The sequence below is a fragment of the Heteronotia binoei genome, chromosome 11 (genome assembly GCF_032191835.1).
Source record: "Heteronotia binoei isolate CCM8104 ecotype False Entrance Well chromosome 11, APGP_CSIRO_Hbin_v1, whole genome shotgun sequence".
Taxonomy (NCBI): Eukaryota; Metazoa; Chordata; class Lepidosauria; order Squamata; family Gekkonidae; genus Heteronotia; species Heteronotia binoei.
Window position 1 is genome coordinate 84,073,763 of NC_083233.1, and position 19,246 is coordinate 84,093,008.

Sequence of the window (19,246 nt, forward strand, 5' to 3'; positions counted from 1 at the left end):
GGAGCAAGTAGTGGGAAATTGGGAGGACGCCATGCGGAGAAGACAGGTCTGAGAGCAGCGTAAGCGTGAGTGTGAAATCGGTCTGACTTTTTAACAAAATGCAAGCTGAGAATTCAGAAGAGATAGATCATGATAATATCACACCCTAGTGTTATATCAATTTCTGATTTTAAAAGAAGAGTCCAAAACGCATTCTGGGAGCACAGGAAGTGTGTGTATGTGCAGGGGGAGGGGGACACAGGGAAAATGGTGGACAAAGTGGACAACTTCTATGGAGATGCTCTGTTGCCTGGGTGGATACTTCTGTATCCACAGCAGCGATGGCAGGGAAACAGTGTGGATGCAGCTTGGGAGAAACCACAGCAATTTCCAAAAACATCTGTGAAGGAACGGATTAACAGGTCCTGTTCCCTTTGGTCCATGGAGGATAGAAAAAAACAGTGGCCACCCACGGTTTCTGCCCAATGCCCTTTTCTTGTACTCCCACGGGAGCATCAAGATCAAATTGGGCAACAACCACCGCTGGCAGGAAATATGAACTTATCTCCTGCCAGATGGATTTGTGCATTTAGCACTCTGAATCTCTGTTGAAAGGCTCCACCTGGTTGCCAAATCTTCTGCTTCATTCCTACAAGCCAGCATGGAGGGGATCCATTGCACTGTTACGATTTCAAGTTATTGCACTCCAGGGATGGAGAGCTTCTCTGCCGTCTCTCTCCTTTACCGCTCTTTGGAGAGCAAGACCAAATGGTCATAATGTGGTTACGGAGATCAGGCTTAGAGCGGTCAAAAGATAAGAAAGTTTAACAAAGAGCAGCCGTGTTGGTCTGAAGCAGTAGAACAAAGCAGGAGACAAGTGCACCTTTAAGACCAACTAAGTTTTATTCAGATGAAGTCTGCTTAAGAGCATACGAAAGCTGACATTCTGAATAAAACTTGGTTGGTCTTAAAGGTGCACTTGTCTACTGCTTTGTTCTAAAGATAAAACAGAGTACACATGATTAGGTTTTGTAGAGTCTTTCAGGATCAAGTGCCGTGTTCTACTGGAGAAAGTTTTTCTTCCAGACGTTTCATTCTCGTCTGTGGAGAACATCCTCAGTGGCGTTGCAGCCGGAGCAGGCGCTCTGACCTTCTTGGCTGCTGTGCCTTGAGTGGGGCCAGAGCTGCTGGAGGGGGTGTGATGAAAGGGCAATTGGTTTGTGGATGTGCCCATTGTTTGGTGGGGCTTCCTAGAAGGGTAGTGATAAGGAAACTGGCTGTTGGATGTGACCATTGTTCTGTGTTAATTGCTGGGAGGGTTGGAAGGGGTTTGAAGATAAGGAAGATGGTTGTTGACTGTGCTGATTGTTCTGTGGAATCTGCTGGTTGTTCTGAGACTTTCTGCAATTTATAGTCTGTAGGGTGTTTTGCAGAGCTGGGTACCAAGATTGGTGGATGAAAATGCCGTCTGGTCAAATATTAGGTGGAGCAAGGATACATACAAAGACAAGGTGAAAACACACCTCTTACCCTAAACTCTATAATTATTTTAGTGGTGTTGTTGCTAGGAGAGGCCTCCATTGCCTCAGTTCTCAGAGCAAGGACTTCTTCCATTGTACCTCAACCTGTGATCAAGATGAAGCCCCTCAGGTAAAGGTTTAGCCTGTCATGGCTCGTGCCTCATTGGCGAAAATGAAAGGATGAAGAAAAAATGCAGTGTGCCAACAGAACAAAAAGGAAAAAATGCCAGGCATATTCAGCAACAGAATAGCAATGGTCTTCTGCATGCATAAAGCTCTACAAAAGCTTGAGAATCATGGAGTAAAAGGACAGGTCCTCTTGTGGATCAAAAACTGGCTGAGTAATAGGAAGCAGAGAGTGAGTATAAATGGGCAGTCTTCGCAGTGGAGGACGGTAAGCAGTGGGGTGCCACAGGGCTCGGTACTGGGTCCCATGCTCTTTAACTTGTTCATAAATGATTTAGAGTTGGGAGTGAGCAGTGAAGTGGCCAAGTTTGCGGATGACACTAAATTGTTCAGGGTGGTGAGAACCAGAGAGGATTGTGAGGAACTCCAAAGGGATCTGTTGAGGCTGGGTGAGTGGGCGTCAACGTGGCAGATGCGGTTCAATGTGGCCAAGTGCAAAGTAATGCACATTGGGGCTAAGAATCCCAGCTACAAATACAAGTTGATGGGGTGTGAACTGGCAGAGACTGATCAAGAGAGAGATCTTGGGGTCATGATAGATAACTCACTGAAAGTGTCAAGACAGTGTGCGTTTGCAATAAAAAAGGCCAATGCCATGCTGGGAATTATTAGGAAGGGAATTGAAAACAAATCAGCCAGTATCATAATGCCCCTGTATAAATCGATGGTGCGGTCTCATTTGGAGTACTGTGTGCAGTTCTGGTCGCCGCACCTCAAAAAGGATATTATAGCTTTAGAGAAGGTGCAGAGAAGGGCAACTAGAATGATTAAAGGGCTGGAGCACTTTCCCTATGAAGAAAGGTTGAAACGCTTGGGACTCTTTAGCTTGGAGAAACGTCGACTGCGGGGTGACATGATAGAGGTTTACAAGATAATGCATGGAATGGAGAAAGTAGAGAAAGAAGTACTTTTCTCCCTTTCTCACAATACAAGAACTCGTGGGCATTCGATGAAATTGCTGAGCAGACAGGTTAAAACGGATAAAAGGAAGTATTTCTTCACCCAAAGGGTGATTAACATGTGGAATTCACTGCCACAGGAGGTGGTGGCGGCCACAAGTATAGCCACCTTCAAGAGGGGTTTAGATAAAAATATGGAGCACAGGTCCATCAGTGGCTATTAGCCACAGTGTATGTGTGTATATAACATTTTTTGCCACTGTGCGACACAGAGTGTTGGACTTGATGGGCCGTTGGCCTGATCCAACATGGCTTCTCTTATGTTCTTATGTGATGTGAAAAGAATTCCACACTAATCCTGGTTTAGCCCTCTCTCCAAACTTACATTGGACATATGGACATATGAAGCTGCCTTATACTGAATCAGACACTTGGTCCATTAAAGTCAGTCTTGTCTTCTCAGACTGGCAGTGGCTCTCCAGGGTCTCAAGCTGAGGTTTTTCACGCCTATTTTCCTGGACCCTTTTTAGTTGGAGATGCCGGGGATTGAACCTGGGACCTTCTGCTTACCAAGCAGATGCTCCACCACTGAGCCACCGTCACTCCCCATAGTGACTCTATACTAGAATCATAGAAACCAACTCCTGGGATTCTAAAATTCTATGATTTTAGTGTAGAATGTCAGCTTGGGGACAGGGCTAAACCAGGATTAAAGGTCTAGTGTGAAATTGGTCACAGTCTTCCACAGTCCCAAAGTCATGCTGAAATGACAGAAGAAGAGCTTAACCCCGCTCCCATCCCCACCCCCCACCCCGGAAGAAAAGTAACTGACCAATCGCCATGGCTGGCTGCAGAAGGTCTAGAAGATGCTGGAGGTCTAGAAGATGTTCTCAGGAGCAGGTTGGTCAGGCTGAAGAAAGACGGGGCCATCCCTGGCTCTTAGGCATAGCGGTCAAATGAAAGTTCCGGAGTTGGAGGTAGAAAGCTGCTTCGCAGTAACCTGACATTCCTGCTTCTCTTGGTGAAGATAAGAGGCTGCAGCTTGCCTCCTCTATTATTTGACCCTGCGTCACACCTCCGGTCTTGGATCTCCCTTCAGGCAGCTGCTTCACCCGGGCACTGTGTTGTTGCCAGGAGTGGCAGGCATGCTGGGGCTCCTGGCAAGACTGGCGGGGTTGGTGTCAACCCCTGTTTGGGTTGCTGCACCCACCTGGAAATGTCACTCAGGTGCATGTCCACCTGAAGGTCCCCCAGGAGAAGGTGAGTTGGGGCTTCACTGGGACAGAAGCGGCCTGACTGGGGGTGACGGGATGAGCCTGCTGGCGGAGGTAGGAGACGCATTCTTGTGTCCTGAGTCTCTAGGAAGCTGCAGTCGTTCCGTGGTGACTTTGCACATGTGAAGAAGCCTCTGGGCTTGGTTCAGTTGTCACGGGAGGGCCAGACCAGACGCTCTGCAGGAGAGAGATTCTTAGCCCTCGTAGTTTTAAGCTGGAAAGCGAGAAACAGTGGGGGGCACTCCACCCGCGCCTGGGCTGCCCTGCTTTCTGCTCCAACAGTGCTGTTTCCCTACCTCTGTGGGGGGAAATGCAGAGTCCCCATATCCAGTTTAACATTAGGAACTTCCTGACCGTTAGAGCAGTTCCTCAGTGGAACAGGCTTCCTCCTTGGGAGGTGGTGGGCTGAGGGCTCTCCTTCCCTGGAGGTTTTGAAACAGAGGCTAGGTGGCCATCTGACAGCAATGAAGAGCCTGTGAATTAGGGGGAGGTATTTGAGTTTCCTGCCTTGTGCATGGGGCTGGACTAGATGACCCTGGAGGTCCCTTCCAACTCTAGGATTCTATGATCTATGATCGTTTAACCTACCAGGCCCTTGCAGAACTACCTTCCACAGGGCTAAGCACTTTGGCAGATTGGCTCCTGCAGGAGTCAGGATGGGAGAGAGGCTCTTGGCCCGCTTGTGTCTGCCTGTTTAGCTGGCTCCCATTCCCGGCAGCTCCCAGGAGACTGGGCTGGTGAAGGGAGGAGGGGGCTTCAGAGGTGCTGGAGGAGAGCACGGCAGGCTGCCAGGGCTGGCTGTTGGGCCCACCAGTGTGGCTGGCTTCTCTCCCATGCAGCCAGCCTAGAGGTGTTTCAGGGAGCTGAAGGGAAGGGGGCTGCTTGGGGTGGGCCATTTGCTGCTACTCAGAGAGGTTTCTCTGTAAGGTTTCAGGCACCTACCACAGGTGTTTGGCCAGCAGTGGCACCGGATAGTCCCGAAGCTTTTTGTGAAGCTGCAGCTCCCCACAAGTGCCTTTCCAGTAGTTGTTTTGCTTGTGGTTTCTCCTCCCAGTGGATTTCATTGCCTTTTAAAATGGCTTTCTCTTCTTCAGGTCCACCAAGACTCTTTTAGGACTAGAGCTGGGCACAGAAACAGGAAGGAACACGCCATGGGTGTGTTGAGTCTCCCTTTGTGATGCTTAACTGTTTTCAAGGTTCTGCAGGCAGCTTTGTGGACCCTGTCAGGAGAGGGGAGCTGCTCCCAAGGCCATGGTGTGAGGAGGAGGGCTTCCCAGGCCCTGATGACAGGGAGAGATTTTTGTGTGTGAACGGTGGGAGGAGTCTGGGTCACATTCTCAGGGCAGCAGGCCTCTTGCTTATCTCCAGGCCCTCCGAGCCCTCGAGACCTCCAGCCCTGTCACAGGACGGCCTTTGCCCAAATAAGCCTTGGAGGGCTCATGGAAAATATTTGAGCGGTTCCACTTCACCTCACTCAGCCTGCCTAGAAGGCACAACATTTCCATTAGCTTCTGGCACTGCCCAGGGGCTGTTGGGGTTATGGTTGCCAATTCTCTGCTGGGAAATTCCTGGAGATTAGGGGTGGAGATGGGGGGGGCAGGATTTGGGGGAGGGGAGGGGAGGGACTTTCAGTGGGGTATAATATCATATAACCCACCCTCCAAAGTGCCCATTTTCTCCAGAGGAGTAGTGAAGAGCTGTGTGCAGCTATTTTGAAGAGTGTGTGTTGATCCATGTATAAGGGATGTATTCTGGGGCTCCGTTAGGAATGATTGTGATTGTAGACTGAGCAGACAAAGGACGTCGATACCGTCCTGAAGTTCCGGAAAGGATGAGTTTTCTTTCTCTCTTCTTTTGGGCTTCTGTTCATTCTCCTCAAAGTGCAAAGCTCTGGAACGTTTATTTATCAATGTATACTTTAGGCCAGCTATACTGAAGTTAGATAAGTTTACAAAAAGGAGCTTCACGCCAAGAGGATTGAAAGAGACGTTGCCTACGCAGAGACCTGGAAACTTAGCTGCTGTGATTTGCCATGTTTGAAACAATATAATAGAAGTGACCAGATGAGTTTGTTATTTATGTTAATGTATCATAATGTTTTATACAGAGGATATACAAATGGTACATCTGCAGTATTTTTTCCAGTGTATTTTGAACATATGAACATACGAAGCTGCCTTATACTGAATCAGACCTTTGGTCCATCGAAATCAGTACTGTCTTCTCAGACTGGCAGCAGCTCTCCAGGGTCTCAAGCTGAGGTTTTTCACACCTGTTTGCCTGGACCCTTTTTAGTTGGAGATGATGGGATTGAACCTGGGACCTTCTGCTTCCCAAGCAGATGCTCCACCACTGAGCCACCATCCCTCCCCTTTTGTTTCCCTTCTCTCTAGAGGAGCTGATCTCTGAAATCTGAAGGTCAGTTGCACTTGTGGGAGATATCGAGGTCCCACCTGGAGGTTGGCAACGCTAGCCCTGGGTGCTCAGCGCCCTCCAGCCAAACCGAGCTCAGGGGTTCTCCGGCTTTGAGGGGCTTGGGGGAGTTCCCAATAGTTCTTTGACTGACCACACGAAGCTGCCTTCCACTGGGCCGATTGCGAGGGCTGAATCGAGGGCCTTCTGCCTGCTGCTCCTCGACCTCTGTGGTGTGCTGAGCCAGCAAACACGGCTGGGCCTGGGGCCCAGATGCACCAGGAAGTCCCCCCTCCCCTCCCCCCAGCACGCTCCTTTCCAGTAGACCTGCCCTTCTCCCGGCTGCCGGCTTTCGAAGGGGGAGGACCTCTGGCACTTTCCAGAGCCCGGCTGGCAGCTTCAGGGTGCCCCAGGAATAGCCGCAGTGCCCCTGGACGCAAGGTGCCTTCACCCTCCCCCCCTTCCCTGGCCTACTGCGGAGCGTACAGTAGGGTGACTTTACCACCGAGGTATTTGTGCTGTCGAGGTGCCAGGGGGCTGCTGCTGCCAGCAGACACGGAGGCCCAGAATGTCTCCAGGGAAAGGGCTCCAAGGGGGTTGTCCTTCGTGCTCCGCTGCTGCTAGGAGGGGGTCTGCAGGCAGCCCTGGCTCCCCCTCTGCGAAAGGACTTGGGGGCCCTGGAGGGACAGCTGTGTTTGGGGCTTTGGGAGAGCACAGTGGCCTGCTCCCTTGTTGCCACCCTTCCAAGAGGGTGTCCTGCGTTGGAAGCTGCCCTGGGCCTATTGGGGGGGGGGGGCTTGGAATAGTTCCTTGTTAGCCTTTTGTTCAGATTTTCAGCCCAAATTACTCCAAGGGGAGGCTGTAAGAAGTGGCCCCGAGCCAGGGAGAGTGGTCAGGGGAGACCCCGGGTGGAGGGGCAAGTCCAGGGACTGTGCTTGGGAACTGCTTTGTCTGAGGACCCACCAGCCAGAGTCTTGCATCAGTGGACAAGCTGTCAAGCTTGAGGAGGGGTCTGTGGGCAGAAGCCCAGGCATCTGGAGAGCTGCTTTGAACTGGTTTACATTGTTCCTCATGGACCCGTTTCAGGGCCAAATTAGGCATTTTGGTTTTTAAAGGATTGGCTTTTAAAAAACCAAAGGCGATGTCAAATGGCCTCAGAACACGACCACAGGGGGAGAAGGACTCTTGTCTCCCCCGCCCTCCGTTTTCTCGTGCTGATATAACACAGGGGGGCTCTTTCCCCATTTTGCGCTGCTTGATGCAGAGTGCTAAGCATGTGGAGCAGCAAAAGTGAGGAAATAATTCCCCCCCAAAGCAGTTTTGGTGCAGCAAAATGGCTGGGGGGGGGCAGAACCACTCCTCCCCCTGCAGTGGTGTTCTGAGCCCAAATGGGGACTCCTTTATTTTGAAAAGCTTTCTCCACCAGCGGCTGCCTGGCTCCAGCGAAGCAAGACCCAGCTCTGCAACCCCCCAGCTGTCTCGTTGGCCCTGACAGCGGTCCGCAAGGCATCATTTGCACCAATCCACAGCACCTCCCCTGGTGCTTGTGTCTGTCTGTCTCCCTCCAAGGCAGCAGTTAAGTCCAGTAGGAGTGACCAGGAGGCATGGCCTTTGGCTATGTTGAGATGAGGATTTGGTTTTCGAGTCTGGGACAGAATTGAGCTCTAGCGCTGCCCCCAGCTGCAGTTCTGCCTGCACACCTGGTTCGTGAGGAATCAGGCAGAGCTTCCCTAAGGAATTCACCTTCCCCAGCCCCTCTGCTGTGAAAGGGATGATTTCATCTGTAGATGTTTTTTGACTGCCAATGTCTCTTTCTCTCCCTCTCTAGTCCTGTTGCAAGCCGGTCTCCCACATCTCCAAGGTGTCGCCCCCTTCCTTGTGTCTCTCTTCCTCCGCCACGCTCACGGCACCAGCATGGCCATCTCCTCACGCCTGGCCCTGTGGGAACAGAAGGAAAGTGGCAGCCATCTCCATGTGGCTGGCATGGCATGCAGAGTGACTGCAACCCCTGGCAGAAGGGTGGGGCCTCACCCATCCTCATGAGCGTGTCTTCACTAGCCTACTTGTCCAGTTGCAAAGGTCTACCACTGACCATGTCTGCGACCTCCCTAACTTCTTGCTTGCACGGTTAATTTTCTTTTGGGGCTTAGCTTTTCCCCTTCGTGTAAACGTCTCTGCTTTGACCTTGCCTTCTGCTTTTCAAATTTCATTCCTCCCCTTCAATGTCTCTCTGCCCTGTTGTTGGCCCTGCAGAGGAAACTTCTGCTTGTGGTGCGTACACTGATCTTGTGTTCTGCCCTCTGGTGCACAGGTCGGAAGCGTTTTGTATTATTTCAAAAACCTATGCAGCTGCTTTGACCAGAGGTGACTGCAGGAAAAAAGAAAGAAAGAGACAAGGGTGTGTGCATCATGGGAAGTGACACCTCTCTCAGCCTTTCAGATCCATCTTTCTCTCTAGTCAAAGTTTCCGCTCGCTCGCATGCATGCGCAAATCCCACCTGCACCTTCTCTGCCTTTCTGAGCGACCTCTTTTGAGTCCCGCGGGAGCGATGAGGGGCCGGGGGTGCTGCTGGCTGGCTGGGGTGGCTTGTCTGTGTGGCCAGCTCCAGAGCAGCCGCTGCTCCCAGGTGCTCCACCCCATAACGGAGCCTTTGCTTGTGTGAACAGATCCGGGAGGAGGACCGCAGCCCCCCGCCCTCCTCTCCGCCCCCGCTCTTCTCCGTCATTCCGGGAGGCTTCATCAAGCAGCTGGTGCGGGAAACAGAAAAGGAGTCCAAAGAAGCGAAACTGAAAGAGAAGATTACGCTAAACTCTAAGGATGATGTAAGTCATAAGGGAGCTGCTGGTTTCAACCGATAATCACAAAGCCCTGCTCAAGAAGGCCCTTGGCACACCTCCCATGCCTCACCTGTGCGTTCCAGTGTTGGGTTGGGGCTCACCTGCAGGGCTGGATTAACCCTTAGGCCACGTAGGCACTGGCTTATGGGCCCCCACACCTTTAGGGGCCCCTGGATGGCTTTCCCTCCTGGTTTCCCCCCTGCCTGTAGCCCTCCCAGCCTGCACAGGCAGCCAGCAGCTGAGCTGCTCTTTGCCCCACTTGCCTGGGGGGCTGCTGCTGGTGTTGTTGCCAAGTTTGCCTCTCTCTGCCTCCCCCCTGCAGCTTTGTCAAAGGGGCTTTTGAGACAGGGGCTGAAGCTGGGGCCACAGGCAGTGGGGGGCAGGCACTCTGACTCAGATAATTTTCAAGGGGCCCCTGAGATTTCGACTGCCTGGGGGCCTCCACGGGGTTTAATCTGGCACTGTTCACATGGGCACACAAGGCCTCACCACCATGGATGGGCCAGATTTTGCAGGACCTTGCTCTTCCCCTGTACTCCACATGGCTTGCCCAGCCGTGCATTCAGGGCTGTTGAGTCCCACCACTGGCTGTCACCAGTGATTTCTGAGGGCCCTGGAGAGTCTGGCAGGGCACAGCAGGGGCAGTGAGGCACAGTCCCTTCTTGCAGGCCTCCTTCCTCACCTGCCTTCAGCCAGGGGCTCACATTGCCCTGCACGGGCTTCTTTCTGCCCTTGGCAGGCCTGTCTTGAGTCCTTCAGCGGCTGAGAGCGCTGCTGGTCTTCCAGCTGTAGCTTGTTAACATCCAGGCCATTCGTTCTGTTTGAGGGCGAAGCACATTCGCTTGCAAACATCCAGGGCAGCGCATAACGCTTTACACTAATTCACATCGATGGCATTCTTGGGAAGGGCAATGAGGAGAATCAATGAGTTGGAATCAAAAGGACTAACTAAGTTGGGGCAGTTTTTGCCAGCACGGGGAGTTTAATAATGCAAACAAAGAAGCAATTTCTTCTTCTTCACCCAAAGGGTGATTAACATGTGGAATTCACTGCCACAGGAGGTGGTGGCGGCCACAAGTATAGCCACCTTCAAGAAGGGTTTAGATAAAAATATGGAGCACAGGTCCATCAGTGGCTATTAGCCACAGTGTGTGTGTGTATATAAAATTTTTTGCCACTGTGTGACACAGAGTGTTGGACTTGATGGGCCGTTGGCCTGATCCAACATGGCTTCTCTTATGTTCTTATGTTCTTCTGGTGCCAGGAGGCCGCTGGTGCTGGCTCTTGCGGAATGGAGGCTCCTTGAGCGAGGGGAAAGTGCCGCTGGTAGTGCAGTGGACCCTTTAGGATCTAGCCCATTGCCTAAAAAGCAGTATAATGTTACCATCTGTCACACAGCAGGGCCTAACAGGGCCTTCTGCTGGCTGCCACCACTCTGGTAAAGGTCTGTATGGAGGGTCCAGAGCACCCAACCGCCCTTGGCTTCCTTATTAGGAAATACCTCTTAATCGTGACCAGGGAGACGTGAGGACCCAAGGAGTATAACAGCAAGAGTTTATTTACAGCGCTCAAATAATAAGTGGGTAAAACAGTGATATTTATAGATCCAAATAGGCAGCCGTGTTGGTCTGAAGTAGTAGAACAAAATAGGAGTCGGTTGCCCCTTTAAGACCAACTTGGCTTTATTCGGAACGCAAGCTTTTGTGTGCCTGCACACCTCTTCAGACGAGGAAGGAGGTACAGTAAGCAGAGCCACATAGAGCTGGTGGGGTTTGGAATGCCAAGTGGTACAAAGTTAAAAACCAATAGCAGAATAGTAAAATGAACACATTCAGAAAACCTTTGATCTGGGTTGAATTAGTGTGGGGAACCATAAAACAGTAACATGTCAGAATGTGAGAATGCCTGTTAATTATTCTATTGCTAATAAACCTGGGTCAAAATGAGGGCATTTCTTTCCCAGACGTTTTTCCTGTCCAACTATGTAACATGTAACATAAGTATATACAGCATTCTAGTTTGCCACTAGGAAAAAATACATTAAAATATAGTAGAAGATGGGTTTAATATATGTAATGAGATAAACAGCCAATATCCCTAGTTTGAGTATGTCAATACAAAAGCATTGTTCTGATACACTATCCTAAAAGAGAAATACATTGGAATACTGTGGATATATCGGCCATATACAGTAAAGGTTGGTGCAAACAAACAAAAGCCCTGATGTGTTTAGCTATGCAGTCCCTACTCTAATACCCAACACTCACCCCTTGCCAAAGGAACTGGTTGGCCACTGTGTGAGGCAGGAGGCTGGACTAGATGGACCCTCACTGGTCTGACCCAGCAGGACTCTTCTGATGTTCTTCTCAGGGGAAGGCCTCTCTCTGCCCTGTTGTTGACCCTTCAGAGGAACTCGCTGGCCTCTGTGTGAGACAGGAGGCTGGACTGGTCTTACCCAGCAGGGCTCTCCTGATGTTCTTCTCAGAGGAAGGCCTCAGCCTCTCTGCCCTGTTGCTGGCCCTTCAGAGGAACTGGCTGGCTACTGTGTGAGATTGTAGGCTGGACTAGATGGACTCTTACTGGTCTGATCCGGCAGGGCTCTTCTGAGGTTCTTCTCAGGGGAAGGCCTTGGCCTCTCTGCCCTGTTGTTGGCCCTCCAGAGGAACTGATTGCTCTGTGTGAGACAGGAGGCTGAACTAGATGGACCCTCCCTGGTTGATCCAGCAGGGCTCTCCTGATGTTCTTCTCAGGGGAAGGCCTCGGCCTCTCTGCCCTGTTGTTGGTCTTCCAGAGGAACTGGTTGGCTACTGTGTGAGACAGGAGGCTGGACTAGATGGACCTTCCCTGGTCTGGTCCAGCAGGGCTGTTCTTATGAAGGCCTCTGCCTCTCTGCCCTGTTGTTGACCCTCCAGAGGAACTGGTTGGACACTGAGTGAGACAGGAGGCTGGACTAGGTGGACACTCCCTGGTCTGATCCAGCAGGGCTCTTCTGAGGTTCTTCTCAGGGGAAGGCCTCGGGTTCTCTGCCCTGTTGTTGGCCCTTCAGAGGAACTTGTTGGCCACTGTGTGAGGAGACAGGGGTTGGACTGGGTGGACCCTCCCTGGTCTGATCCAGCAGGGCTCTTCTGATTTTCTTCTCAGGGGAAGGCCTCAGCCTCTCTGCCTTGTTGTTGGTCCTCCAGAGGAACTGGGCTGGCCACTGTGTGAGACAGGATGCTGGACTAGATGGACCCTCACTGGTCTGACCCAGCAGGACTCTTCTGATGTTCTTCTCAGGGGAAAGCCTCTCTGCCCTGTTGTTGGCCCTCCAGAAGAACTGGGCTGACCACTGTGTGAGTCAGGAGCTGGACTAGATGGACCCTCCCTGGTCTGACCCAGCAGGGATCTTCTGAGGTTCTCCTCAGGGGAAGGCCTCAGCCTCTCTGCCCTGTTGTTGGCCCTCCAGAGGAACTAGTTGGCCTCTGTGTGAGACAGGAGGCTGGACTAGATGGACCCTCCCTGATCTGATCCCGCAGGGCTTTTCTTAAGTTCTTATGATTCCTTGGAGCCCTGAAGAATAACTGGTTGACTGGCTTGCAGCAATTAAGGCCATTCCTGTGGCTTAATTTTTATCTGTTCAGAGTTTAGGTGAATTGATTTGAGTACAGTGGCACCTAAAAGACTAACAAAAATGAATCAAACATTTTCTAAATTAATAAACAGGATTAGCCACCAAACAGAATGGCAGCCCAACCAGCAGTCCTTAGAAAGCCCATCTAGATGATCCTTTCCAGGCAGGATGCTGAAAGATGTCCCAGAGGAAAGTCTTTGCCAGCCTTCCACCAGTCTGGGGGGAGCTTGAGTGGGCGAGGGAGCAGCCACTGAAAAGGCTCTGCCAGCGAGAACCCAACTGGCCACTATTTATTTATTTATTTATTTATTTAATTTATTTATATTAAGATTTATATTAAGATTTATACCCCGCCCTTCTCACCTAAGTGTCTCAGGGCGGCTTACAACATGAACTACAACTAAAATTTTCCAAGAGGTAAAAAGGTCAAGGGAGTCCCCTGTGCAAGCACCAGTCGTTTCCGATTCTGGGGTGATGTCGCATCATGACGTTTTCACTGTAGATTTTTTTACGGGGTGGTTTGCCATTGTCTTCCCCAGTCATCTCCACTTCCCCCCCCCCCCCCCCCCAGCAAGCTGGGGACTCCTTTTACTGACCTTGGAAGGATGGAAGGCTGAGTCAACCTCAAGCCGGCTACCTGAACCCAGCTTCCGCCAGGATCAGACTCAGGTCCTGAGCAGAGCTTGGACTGCAGGACTGCGGCTGACCACACTGTGCCAAGAGTTACAGAAGTGTTAATGGAGAGCCTGAGGCCTGAGACTCACTGGGCAGCTGGATGCAGTCTGCAGTGACTGACTCCTGCTTCCTCCCTCTTCAGGGTCCGTTTGGTGGCCAGGCCAGGCCTCCCTCTGCCAAGTGTCAGGTGACCCCCCCCCCCATGGCAACCTAGTCCCACCCTTTGGGCTTTGCCTGCCCCCCGTTTTGAGTTCTGTTGAGCTCTGCTCTGTCTGTGGGAGGGGCACGGCTTGGCCACTGTGGTCCTAACTGCCCAGGACCTTTTGTTTGCCAGCCTCCGGGGAAGCAGGTCGAAGGAACCGTCCAGCAGTTTGTGACCAAAGACGCCCACATCATGCCAGTGGGGAAGGACGTAGCCGGCCAGGGGGAGCTGCCACAGGGGAGGCTGAATGGCGAGAAGCCAACGGGGGGAGGCAGGGCCGAGATCCAGGAGAGGAAGCCCTTGCCTTTCAAGACAGCCCCTCCCAGGAGCAATGCCAAGCAGCCTACACCACCTGCGGCTGGACTGGTACCAGCTGCCCCCAAAGAAGGGCAGCAAACACACTCCGATGTCTCCCCGGCCCCTCAAGTTCCTGCTCCACGGCCAAATAAAAACAGCGGCTCAGGAGATGCCAAAACGGCCCCAACTCTGTCACGCAATGACACCGCCGAGGCAGTAAAGAAAGGGAGTTTGCCCTGGAGCAAATGCTTGGAACCCCCCAAGAAAGAGAACGGGACACAAAAGGCCAAGGAGGAGCCCCACACCAGGCTGGGCAGCAAGGAGAAGGCGGCAGAAAAGGGGAAAGAGTCAGAAAGCTCCCGAGGGAAACCGGCTGGAGGGAAGCTGGGAGAAACCAAAGAGAAACCGGGAAAGTGTGGAAAGCAGTCCGAAGTCAAGCGAGAGCTGGTGGCAGCAGTGAAAGACTCTACAGAAGCAAAGGAGAAGCAGGGAGGAGATGGGAAAGGGCCAGGAGAACTCCAGGAGAAGCCAGCTCAAGCCGGAGAAAGAAAGAAGCCAGAGCCAGCCCGGGGAGAAACAGCAGGAGGACCAGAAGGGGAAAGCAAGGAGAAATTGGATAGAACCAAGGAGGTGACAGGAGGAGTACTTGGGGAAGGCATCACTTGTGACCAGGTGAGGTTGGCATCTCTTTGGCATGACTGGTCTCCTTGCTGGACTCCAGTGGCATGGGAAGGCCTGTCCTGGGCACCCCAGCTTTTAGGCCAGGGAAGAGCTCTCTGCACATGCACTGGGCATGCTCCAAGCTTTCCAAAAGCACAAAGTTCATTCCAGAATCCAGTGTCCTCCCACCCTGCCTCCAAGGGCTTCCCCTGTGTTTTGGAGCTGGGCTGAGAGAGAGCAGCTGACCCACATGGCCACTGAGCCCAGCTCCCTCTGCCCTTTGCAGGGGCTTCCTCTCCAGAAGGGCCACCTCAGGAAGCTGGCTTGGTGCGGAGCAGAGGGCAGGATTCTGAGCCTGGGGCAGCAGCAGGCAGTGGGGGGAGGCTGGAGGGAGGCAAGTTCTTGCTTGATGAGGCATCTTCCAGGTGCAAGACTTGGAGGTGCTCTGGAAGAACCCAGAGAGAGCTGGCTGTAGAGAGAATGAAGCCACTGCCGGCAAGGGGGTGTGTGTGTCTGGTTGTCCCAGCAGCCCTCTCTCGCTACCAGTACCCTGCCTGGGCCATTGCCTTGGGCTTGGTTCCCTCCTGCCACTGTTCTAATGGGAGTGGCTGAGCTGGGCTCTGGCAAGCGCTCCATGATCTCCCCACCCCTCAATGCAGGAAGACCCAGGAGCAGCAGGCCAAGCTCAAGGGTGTCAAGAGAGGCAGAAAGGGGAAAGCCTTGGAAGCTCCACACTTCTCGGACTCTCCCTCTTCCTATGGGGGGGGATTGTGGCTCAGTGGTAGAGCACCTGCTTGGCAAGCAGAAGGTCCCAGGTTCAATCCCCGGCATCTCCAACTAAAAAGGGTCCAGACAAGTAGACATGAAAAACCTCAGCTGGAGACCCTGGAGAGCCGCTGCCAGTCTGAGGAGACAAGACTGACTTTGATGGACCCTGGGGGGTCTGATTCAGTAGAAGGCAGCTTCATAGGTTCATATGTTCCTTTGTTGCCAGGGGCCGGAGGACGTGTGGTATGAAGCAGAGAAAGTTTGGCTGGTCCAGAAGGACGGATTCACTCTTGGTAAGGCTGCTGGGTTTTGCGCTGGGAGGCTGCAGGAGCAGAGTGCTTCCCTCCCTCACTTAGGGGAATGGGCTGCACAGGCCCAGGTGGGGGTGGGGGTGGGCTTGAGATTGCAACAGAAGTTGCAGCTAGGGGAAGGGGAGGTATGATGGAGGGGGGTTGAGTGAACTGTGGTCTAGCCAAGTCCAAGAGGAGCAGCTGAGGTGTGGGGCTTTAAAGCAGCGATTGCAGTGACCTTCTCTGACCATCTCCTCCTCTTGAGGTCTTTGCACCATCATTGATGGTTGGTATAGGGTGGATGGTGTGGGTGGTGAGAAGAGAGGAGGGTTGAGAGCCAGTTTGGTGTAGTGGTTAAGTGTGTGGACTCTTATCTGGGAGAACTGGGTTTGATTCCCCACTCCTCCACTTGCAGCTGCTGGAATGGCCTGGGGTCAGCCAGAGCTCTGGCAGAGGTTGTCCTTGGGGTGTGAACTGGCAGAGACTGACCAAGAGAGAGATCTTGCGGTCGTGGTAGATAACTCACTGAAAATGTCAAGACAGTGTGCGATTGCAATAAAAAAGGCCAACGCCATGCTGGGAATTATTAGGAAGGGAATTGAAAACAAATCAGCCAGTATCATAATGCCCCTGTATAAATCGATGGTGCGGTCTCATTTGGAGTACTGTGTACAATTCTGGTCACCGCACCTCAAAAAGGATATTATAGCATTGGAAAAAGTCCAGAAAAGGGCAACTAGAATGATTAAAGGTTTGCAACACTTTCCCTATGAAAAAAGATTAAAGCGCTTGGGGCTCTTTAGCTTGGAGAAATGTCAACTGCGGGGTGACATGATAGAGGTTTACAAGATTACGCATGGGATGGAGACGATACATAGAGAAGTACTTTTCTCCCTTTCTCACAATACAAGAACTCATGGGCATTCAATGAAATTGCTGAGCAGTCGGGTTAGAATGGATAAAAGGAAGTACTTCTTGACCCAAAGGGTGATTAAGATGTGGAATTCACTGCCACAGGAGGTGGTGGCGGCTACAAGCATAGCCAGCTTCAAGAGGGGATTGGATAAAAATATGGAGCAGAGATCCATCAGTGACTATTAGCCACAGTGTGTGTGTGTATTGGCCACTGTGTGACGCAGAGTGTTGGACTGGATGGGCCACTGGCCTGATCCAACATGGCTTCTCTTATGTGACACAGAGTGTTGGACTGGAGGGGCCACTGGCCTGATCCAACATGGTTTCTCTTATGTTCTTATGTGACACAGAGAGTTGGACTGGATGGGCCACTGGCCTGATCCAACAGGGCTTCTCTTATGTTCTTAAGGGACAGCTGCTCTAAGAGATCTCTCAGGGTGTCTGTTGTGGGGGAGGAAGATAAAGGAGATTGTGAGCTGCTCTGAGACTCTGAGATTCAGAGTGGAGGGTTGGATATAAATCCAATTTCTTCTTCTTCTCCGCCTCCTCCTCCTCCTCCTCCTCCAGGGCTTGCAGGACTCCATCTGGACAACCCTTTAGTTATCAGCACCTTGCTGAAGTTCTTGAGGCAAAGACGCTGGCTTCTTACCCGGCTGTTTCTCTTGTCTTACAGCTACAGAACTCAAGCCAGATGTTGGGACTCCAGAGCTCCCTCATGGGAGAGTCCGGGTTCGAGTGGAAGCAGATGGCTCTGTCATGGAGGTGGATGAAGGAAACGTCCACAAAGTGAGTGACGATCCCTCCTCCGGCGCCCAGCAGGCCTCTTAGGGGTCCTCGACATTCAAGGGTAGGGAGGGGGGTGGGACTCCACTGTGCTCATCTTGGAACTGCTTGCTCTCTTTGACCACTCACAAAGACCTGATGGGCAGCAGCCCATGCCATGGGCACAAAAAGGGCTCAAGAGCACACCCTGCCAGTCCTCATACTTTCCCCGCTGGAGGGGAGATTCTCAGGCCAATGGCTTTTGGAACAGAGAGTTTAAGTAGGAGGGGAAATGATTCAGGGAGTCAGTGTTCACTTTTAGCACTCCCTGGGGGAACCGGGTTTGATTCCCCACTCCTCCACTTGCAGCTGCTGGAATGGCCTTGGGTCAGCCACAACTCTGGCAGGAGTTGTCCTTGAAAGGGCAGCTTCTGTGAGAGCCCTCTCAGCCTCACCCACTTCACAGGGTGTCTGTTGTGGGGGAGGAAAGTAAAGGAGATTGTGAGCCTCTCTGAGATTCGGAGTGGCGGGCAGGATATAAATCCAATATCTTCATCTACCTCATAGGGTATCTGTTGTGGGGGAGGAAAGTAAAGGAGACTGTGAACCCCTCTTAGACTCTTCGGAGTGGAGGGCGGGATATAAATCCAATATCTTCATCTACCTCATAGGGTATCTGTTGTGGGGGAGGAAGGGAAAGGAGATTATGAACCCCTCTTAGACTCTTCGGAGTGGAGGGCGGGATAAAAATCCAATCTCTTCTTCTTCTTTAAAGACTGCCCCCACCCACCATGCCTGGCTAATCCCCTCCTCGTTGGAAGGGTGAGGTTTCCTTGAAAGTAAATTTCTTGTCTCAGTCTTGGTGAATGATGGGACTTGTAGCACCCTTCCTAGTTGCATTGGAAGAGCAGGGCATCCCTTAAAGCTCTAAGCACACCCCCAGATCTGTTACCACCCAGCTGGCTCTCTATGCCCAGGCATCCTGCCCTCCAAAAGCTGCTCTGTCCCTGCTTGTGAGCCAAGCAGTCCTTTGAGAAATGCCTTAAGAACAGACGAGAAGCCATCTCGGATCAGGCCAATGGCCCATCCAGTTCAACACTCTGTGTCAAGTGGCCAAAAAACCCTACGTGCCATCAGGAGATCCACCAGTGGGGCCAGGACACTAGAAGCCCTCACCCTGTTGCCCCACCCCCACCCCCAAGCACCAAGAATACAGAGCATCACTGCCCCAGACAGAGAGTTCCAATGATAAGCTGTGGCTGATAGCCACTGATGGACCTCTGCTCCAGATGTTTGTCAAATCCCCTCTTGAAGCTGGCTATGCTTGCCTTGAGAGGAAACAACCACTGGGAGGATCACTCTCACCCCACCACTTTTGGCCATGCAAAGGCTCCTCCAGTGACCCTGCTTGGGCACCTCTCCCACGCCCCATCTTCCAGCAGGGGGGTGAAGGCAGGGTGGGATGAGGGCAATGGCAACTTCGCCAGGGCTCATTTTGTGGCTTGCGTCTCTCCACCGTGACAGACCAATCCTTCCAGGTTTGACTACGCTGAAGACCTGGCCTCCCTGATCTCTCTGAACGAGTCGAGTGTCCTCCATACGGTCCAGCACCGGTACCAGTCGCAGCTGCTCTACACCTACGCCGGGGCCAACTTGATAGCCGTCCAGCCCTCTTCCTCCACGACCAACTCCCCAAAGAAGGTAGGGAGGGAGGGAGAGAGAAAGAGCTCCCATTTCTGAGTGGCTGTGGGAATCCAGGAAAGCAAAGCAAGCTCTGCAAAGAAGCTCTCTGTCTCACCTGGGGAGGCACCTGTTGCTGTGATGTGGAGTGGGGGGGGGCCTTGCTCACCCATCTCGCCCCCTGTGTGGAGTCCTGAGCAGGGCAGGGGGGCCCCCAAGTTCTGATCCTCTCGGAGAAGCTTTAGGGGGCTGAGGAAGTTCAGCATATCCCTAACCCAA

General features: G+C 52.3%; 1 protein-coding gene across 1 annotated transcript in view; it reads left to right on the top strand.

The window, feature by feature from the left end:
- The first annotated feature begins 8,125 nt into the window (after nt 1–8,125).
- Nucleotides 8,126–19,246, top strand: part of MYO18B (myosin XVIIIB) — a 156,822-nt gene continuing 145,701 nt past the window's right edge. The window contains 6 exon segments of the mRNA XM_060249021.1: nt 8,126–8,244; nt 8,938–9,093; nt 13,728–14,564; nt 15,547–15,613; nt 17,199–17,311; nt 18,812–18,988. Of these exon segments, the coding sequence (XP_060105004.1) occupies nt 8,185–8,244; nt 8,938–9,093; nt 13,728–14,564; nt 15,547–15,613; nt 17,199–17,311; nt 18,812–18,988 (1,410 nt within the window). The 5' untranslated portion in view covers nt 8,126–8,184.